The 8,190-nt window shown below is 38.4% G+C and overlaps 1 protein-coding gene across 1 annotated transcript in view; it reads right to left on the reverse strand.

Annotated features, from left to right (window-relative positions):
* The window catches only part of galnt14 (UDP-N-acetyl-alpha-D-galactosamine:polypeptide N-acetylgalactosaminyltransferase 14 (GalNAc-T14)), a 232,178-nt gene that overhangs the window by 103,458 nt on the left and 120,530 nt on the right, over positions 1-8,190 (reverse strand). Inside the window, exon 3 of the mRNA XM_005929923.3 lies at positions 6,858-6,956. Within this exon, the coding sequence (XP_005929985.1) occupies positions 6,858-6,956 (99 nt within the window). The remainder of the gene's footprint in view (positions 1-6,857; positions 6,957-8,190) is intronic.

Consider the following 8,190-nt stretch of genomic DNA (forward strand, 5'->3'; position numbering starts at 1 on the left):
AAAAAAAAAAAAAAAAAATCCCTACACTATACAGGCCTACAGTTTGCATATAAAATTTTAAAGTTCATGACGATTAGTGCCAAATTTAGCAAAAAGTAAACACATCACATCAACATAAACAACAACATAAACCCCTCATACCAACTGTCAAGCATGGTGCTGGAGGGGTGATGACTTCGGGCTTGAACCTGAACACCTTGCAGTCATTGAACAGACCATGAACTCCTCTGCTAAAGCTCAGATCCAACTGGATCATGCAACAGGACATAGTGGCTGAAGAAGTAAGGAATTTGGTGTTACTATAGGCCAGTAAAGTCCTGACCTGATTGAAAATTTAAGGCCAAATTGTGCAAAAACAAACACTAAAACACTCATATAGAAAGTGATTACTTCATGTTACTGGTGCTAGAAGGTATAGTTAGTAGTTAGTCTACTTAGTTTTTTACAGGACTGCACAGAGTCTACTGAGAAATTTCTGTTTAACTTGACTGCATGTGTTGAAATCACAATTACAAACAAAACATATATTTGCCTGTCAAACAAGCAATAAAAAAACATTTTAAATACAGACTGTTTGTATCTAAAATAATGTTTACGTATTGGGTATTTCTATATACTAAAAACACGTGGGTTTCCTTATCTATGAAAATGCTTTAGCCCAAAATGAATGGGATAATGATTCAGGTAGAAGTATGTGACAAAGAGCCAACAGAGTGGGAGGAAGGATTTCGTAAAACAGCCAAGTTGCAGAAGGAGGCAGAGACTATAAATCTGCCTCGTCCTCCTCCTAATAAATCCTGAGTGATCAGTTCTAAAGGAAGTGTTCTGGACTCTTTACTGTGCATTTTTTAGGACCACTGAATCAGAAAGTGCTGAGCTGGTGCTGATCTAGAAGTGGCATTTCTACACTTGCAGTGAGTGCTGGCTGCTGAGCAGAGCAGGATGGTTGCTTGGCTGGATTACAGACTGACTGATGGACCGATTGGGTAATTAGACAACTCCCTGAGGTTTATTTCACACACAAATTTAACACTTGACCTTCTTAAAGAAAATTTCTACATTTAAACTGTACAAAAAGAAAGTCTGTTGAACTGCGATGCTAATTGTGGTTCATAGCATCATTTACTTTCTAATACTACAAAAGCAAGCAAAACTATCTGAAGATAATACTTCAAACCACTGTGTAAATCATAGGTAAATACCATTTAGTATAACCTTCATACTGGTCTTGGAGACAGACTGATCAGGTAAAGAATGAAGGATCCACCAAATTCTTCCTAGTTATAATTCTGTTAGTGTTTTACATTTTTATTCTAAAATAGTTAAGAAAAACATTTTATTATTTTATTTTTATTGGACTATAAGAACGGGGATTTAAAACTGTGATGAGTGTGCAATGCTGCCTATAATGTTTCCACAACAACAAAACGCTTCAAAAGTGCCCTTCTCCAGATTATTTAGAATGACAGCTTGAGCTTGAAAATATATATGATTATATGATCAACAGAAAATGTCCTAAAGCTACAGGAATGAGTCCCTTCTCAGCCAGTCCTTTGTTTCATTTGCAAAAAGCAGCATGTGAAACAGATATGTAGGTAACACACAGCATGTGTGTGCTGCTTGGCATATGAAGGATGTAGATGAATGCAGTCTTGGGTGTCATTGTTTTTAGAGTGCCCTCACATAGAGAGGAAAAATGAACCACAATCAGCGGTTAATTGAACGCATGTAAACAAAAACACACGATAAGTGCGGGCTGGATATCAAAACAAATATCACACCCGAACATTTAATTAACCCTTTTCTCCACTCAATTAACATTCAGTGTGCAGTGATTTGGCTGAAGATGTAAAATGAATTGAAAACATAATGAACAGTGAAATGCATTAAACTAGATTTTATTTAATAGATATATTTCTTCATCTGCAACATGCTGCCACAATCAATCCCTTTTGTAGGATTTTTTTATGTCATTAAATTTGACATTAACATAACAACCAACCGAATCATAACATACAATAACATATAACATAACATAACAGTAGGAATGATGATCACAGAATAATATTTGTAGCGCTTTTCTCTCATTTTCCCATTTCCTGCTGTAGCTCCTTTGTACATAATGAAACCTTTGCAGTTCAGGAGCCTGTTTTACATGAACACACACACACACACACACACACACACACACACACACACACACACACACACACACACACACACACACACACACACACAGAGCCAAAACAAACTAAATCTATTAAAAACCAAATATCCCAAAAGCTCCTAGTTTTTATTTTTCTGTCATTGCCTCTCTCTCTCTCTCTCTCTCTCATGTGGCCTGCTTATCTCTTGCCCAGCGGAGACAGAAGATGAGATCAATTTTCAGGATCAGACCTTGATTAAATATCGACAAGGCCTGGCTCTCCCTCAGAAAGCAACTCTTTGATCACCAGATGAAAAGCTTTCAAAGTACCCATCATTGTCTCAAATCAAACTTATTAAAGTTCGGCGTGCATACTGCCGAGCCCTAAAGCACACAAAGGTCCAAAATTACACCCCTTTGTAATGTAATTGTAGGCATTCAATACATTTTCAGTGTTTTCAGAGTCCTTGAAGCAAAACATGATTGCAGATAGTAAAAAGCAAACTTATCTTTCCATTATCAGGCTATTCAAGTTTTTTTTTCTATTCTTTTTTCACTCAGCATGAATAGTGGCGCTTGAAATTAGACTTCAGTTGTCTATGACTGAATGCCTCTCAAAGCCTCTTAAAAGAAAAAATCTACAAAGTTTCACTAAACTGAAGATCTTTGCAAACTTTTCATGATCCAGTGAAGAGACAGGCACACTGATATTTTTAAGCATTTTTCACACAAAGAGTACGATGCTGAAGCTTTTTTCCAATTCAGTATTTTAACTCTGCCTCGGTTTAGTGGTACGTCCTTCCCTTCTGCTTTTCTTGGGGCAGTTTTATAAACATTTGGTATTCATGTACTCGTGGAAATCTCTGGCAAGGTGTTTGCCAAGGAGAACTTGTTTGTGCAGCTAAGCAGGACCACCAGTTATCAACACATTCAAGGTACATTAAGCCAGATTTTCTATAGTGTGTTATAATACTAAACTTTAAAGGACACCTATTAGTATCATGGAAATCATTCTGACACTTCTAAAAAATAATAATAAAACAAAAAACTACCACACCAATACAGCCTTCTGGCAAAAATCAGCCACATTTGGGCGAGAAGATAAATGCAACTAATAGTTAAATATTTAAGTATAATAGCTTTTTATGCTGATGCAGATTAGGGCATGTAAAATGTGCTCTGGTATCTTTTCATGTAGTTAATCATGTCGTAGTTTTTTAATACGTCTTTAACACTGTAAACCTATACAATTAAACCAATAATAATGAAGTAAACTAGCAAAGTAGTTTTGGTAAAAGCCAAATGTAAAAATGATTTTATACAATTCCCAAAACCTAGTTTTTGTTTGTTTTGAGCCACCACCGACTCAACCAGCTTTCTGTGTGGATTTTGTCACCTTCTCAAACACTTACGCAGGTAAGAAATGGGTAAGCAGTGATAGGAACGAAAACAATATGAGAATTTGACTGAATGACCTTTTGGGAGCACTTGCAGTAAAATTTCATAGGGCACAAATATAAGCTGAAAGCACTGCCTGGCTATAAAGTCATCAGTCTAAAAATTGACGGTTTGTTTTGAGTGAGGGCAAATGTAATTAGGACACAATTTGCTCTTAATGGGCCACAACCTGCAAAGCCACACCATAGTCCATTAAGGACCCTTAAGCAACCTACTAAGGGACTATGGAAACACTCTGTGATCCACAGCGTCACTCTGTCTTAGAAAAAAAAAACCATACTTTGTAAACATCGCATCTAATACGTTTGTTTCCAATTTACTATTCTCAAAAAAGATCTGTGTGTAGCCTCCAATACAGAAGTTACTCCACACTTACAGTCTCGTTACTCATAACATCACCAGTTTCTGTTTCTTGGCTGTTTTTTCTGTTGACAGCTGCACTGGCTTTCAGAAAAACTGCAAATGTCAAGTGATCTGTTGCAGCACTCTTAACTCGTCTGAGCTTTACCCAAGTGCGTCACTCTCTCTGTAAAGACACCAGTTGAAGCTCTTCTGTCAAGTGGCTGATTTCTGTTAAGACACCGACTCTTTAGTTTGGCAGGGCTAATTTTCACAAAAACTATATGAAACGTCAAAAGCTGACAATTCTTCGACAGTCACACCAAATCCACGCAGGGTTTGTCCCCTTTCCTTTTGAAAATCACCAAAGGCAAAACAAGGAGAGACTGTCCACAATGACAATTTTAAAAAGTTTTTTTTTGAATGTCAAACTGATGAGCATCTCTGAATGCACATCAAATTGAACCTTGGCAGGCGAAGCCCACACCAGGTGCCACTCCTATCAGCTAAAAACAGGAAACTGAGGGTACAAATCACTGGATTCACCAAAATTGGACAACAGAAGATTGGAAATACATTGCATCCATTCAAAATGTGATTTTCTAGGGAGAGATACAGTCTTTCATTAAAAAACACAAATACTCTTTTTGTTGCAAGCAACTTACTTTGTTATATTAACTGGTATTTAAGGGCAATAAAAATACCTAAAAATGTCTAAATACAAATAATACACAGCTTAATGTCTTTCCGATGGACTATACAGTATATTTATCTTCAAATGTTTTAATGCCAAGCAAACCAGTTTGGAGCAGCGTGGAAGCTTCAGAGGATCTAATGCACCCTGGTGAGCACAAACGCTCCAAATTCACAAAGTAAAAATAAAAGGCAGCTAAACTACTTCTAGCTCCAAGTCACTACCGGCAAACACACACACACTTGTACGCATACAGAGAGAGAGACAGAGCCAAAGGGAGCAGAGGGGCCCAGGGAGACAGATTGTCTTTTAATTGGTTGAAAACTGCAGAGCTCTGAAAAGGGCTGAAGGGGACACACACACACACAGCAAACATACACACACAAATCACAAAATGTCCTCTGTGATAGTGAGGAGACGTAGCCAGTCCCTGCTGACTGACTGGTATAATGAGCTGAACTCAAGCCAAAACTTGTGTGTGTCTGTGAGTCTTTGTGTATCTGTTTGTGCTGATTGTGGGTGTGGTAACCTGCTGACAGAACGATGGTTCAATGATAGAGTGGATTGAGGGTCAAGAGAATGTAAATGTGTGTCTTTTGAATGTTGCTCTGCTTACCGGCAAACAATAAATAAAGTCAGAACAATACAGGTTGATGAAGGCTGATACGATTTAATATTTCAATACCTTTTCTTCCTTTAGGGGTTGCCAGAGCAAATCATCTGCCTCCATCTCACTCTGGCATCCTCCTCTGTTCCTCAAATCCTCTGCATGTCCTCTTTCATCACATATCATCTGTAGTTTTAATATTTTTCCTCCTGCCTAGCAGCCCCATCTTCAGCATCCTGTCCTATATATCCAGTATCCCTCCTCTGTCCATGTCCAAGCTGCTCAACCTGAGCTGTCCCTCTGATACACTCATTTCTAATCCTGTCCATCCTGGTCTTCAACTTCAACTCTGCCACCTCCAACTCGTCCTCCTGTCTTTTCCACCATGTCCTGAATACACATTATAGGAGGTCTCACCACCATCTTGTAAACCTTCCCCTTCACTCTTGCTTCTACTGTTCTGCAAGAAATTCCCCCAGACACTATTCTCCACCCACTCCACCCTACCTGTACTCTCCTCTTCACCTATACTGTTACTACAGTATGCTTTCTCTATATCCACACTCTCAAAGGATACATTATATCTTTAGTGCTTTTTCTCAGCATAAAGCCATACTACTCACCATACTATCAGCATACCACATCAGCTTGTGAGTGCATTTTTGTTCACGCTTGTTCTTAAAAATTTGTAGCAATTAACTTCCCCATTCCTCAGTTATCCCCTTACTCTCCAAGACTGTGTTAAACAGTCTGGTCAGTCTTTTGACCTCTCTCCACACCTTCATCGCCTCTTTTGATGCCTTCACTAGCTCGACCTGATATCGTGTTGGTCTTATTCCTGGACCAATAAAACGAATGTTTGTCCAGGTTCAACATTGCAAGTGACCAGTCACATTGTAGCAATGTCATAGTTTTGCTTCATGGAAACACGTCACACCACACATCAAATCATAAAGTGGTGAACCCTAACCCACACTCTAACTTTAGCTGTAACCTCTAACCCTATCTATGATTTTTTCCTGAGTGGATATGTGTAGGTTTTTTCCAAGTCACAGAGCTATGACATCATAGCAATATAATTGTTTAGATGCAATTTTGATCCTGAAAAAACATTATCTTAATTCAGGAACAACATTAACACAAGGATGAGATCAGACAGACTGCCTCATCCTTACTAATCTCTGCACTTCATTCAGCAACTTTCCTTCATCCATCCTCTTCTCCCTCATTTTCTTCATTCATCGGATCCTCAAAGTACTCCATCCATCTATTCTCAACACTCGCTTCATTTGTTAGCACATTTCCATCTCCATCCTTAATCACTCTAACCTGCTGCACATCCTTTTTAACTCAATCTCTCTACCTTGCTTGTCAGTACAAGTCCTTTTGTGTCCAGTCTCACATACCACTCACTATAAGCCTTTTTCCTTTGCTACCACTCTCTTTGATGTACACCTAGCATCTCAGTAATCCTGTCTACTTTTTCACGACTTTAATATTTAGATACAAATAACCAAAATCCTCCTAGAATTGGGATTGGGTGTGAATTACATAGCACAATTGCAGTTTTATCACTGAGCTCTACCATATAGAAGTCTCAGATGTGTGTTTACCTCTTGATGGTCCGCAGCAGAGTTGATCTGGCCTCATTGTGAAAGGTGATGATGATGGAGGTTGAAGGAAGTTCTGAGTCGTAGTGAAGAGTGGTGCACCTAAAGAAAGAGAAAATCATTACTCAATGCTACTGGCAAGGAACCCTTTGATTTAGTAAAAGGCATGTCAAATTTTAAAATGCTGTATTAAAAGACAGGTAAACATAAACTGTTTTGAACTTTGAGTAAAAGTTAAATGAGCAACAAGTCCTCCAGCTACTCTTTTGTTCAGCTCAGCTCGCTGTCAGTTCCCAAAATATAACAAATTGACTTTCAGGCAAGACACACATTTTCAAGTTGAGTCAAAAATCAAAGGCTGTCTGATCTTGACATAACAAATCTGGCAAGAGATTAGAGGAGCACACATGTAGCAACTGTGGTCTCCACCACCCTAGCCAGGGATAGTCAAACATTACAGTGAGACTACTGCATCAGCTGACAGCTCAGCTCATATCCTTCTAAACCTTAAGTCCAAGCCACTTTGCAACCCAGCTCCATCCTTGTCACTCCCTTTATGCTGCGCCTGACTTTATTAATGTCATATCTGTTGTCGCTATATGTCTGCTTTGTGCTTGGGTCTTGCTGCTGTTCCCTGCCTCTAGTTTTCCATGTATCCCCAAACAAGAATGTGTAGTACCTGACAAAAAACAATGCTACTAAATAAAAATTTCTAAAACTGACTATACTGGTAAAACACAAAAGGCTTGAATTAATGGACTTAATACAGAATGAATGTAAGTTTATTATTTAAAATATTTAAATATAAAAGAAAATTACCCCAACTATCGTCAACATGCATCAATCTTGACATTCCTTCCCAGATGATTTCTCTCGCACTCACACTATGTGATTGTAATGACCCACACCTTGAATCACATCTTGGCTCATGTAGTGGTAGCAAACTACATGAGGCATGGAGGTTCTGTGACTATCAGGACCACCCCCACGATGATAACCCCAATACGGGTTTAATATCTATGACTCCCAGTCAGTTTCTAAAACTGAAGAAGGATTTTAGATGAGAGAGAAAATGTCTTCATGAACCTAAAAAGAAATCCAACTGCTTTCAACTTAAGTGCTTAAGACTACCATGATACACGCAAAACAAGCAATTTTCTAGAATTTCTATTTAATTATTATTTTTTTGTGATGTGCTGGTATACAAACATACACTACTGGTCAATAGTACTTGTTTTAAGGTGATTACTGTGAGACTATTTCCTATAATGTTGGCTGCTCCTGTCTTCAGGTATAACACACACACACACACACACACACACACACACACACACAC

The sequence above is a fragment of the Haplochromis burtoni genome, unplaced genomic scaffold, assembly GCF_018398535.1.
Source record: "Haplochromis burtoni strain Fernald_Lab_line unplaced genomic scaffold, NCSU_Asbu1 Contig_126, whole genome shotgun sequence".
Taxonomy (NCBI): domain Eukaryota; kingdom Metazoa; phylum Chordata; class Actinopteri; order Cichliformes; family Cichlidae; genus Haplochromis; species Haplochromis burtoni.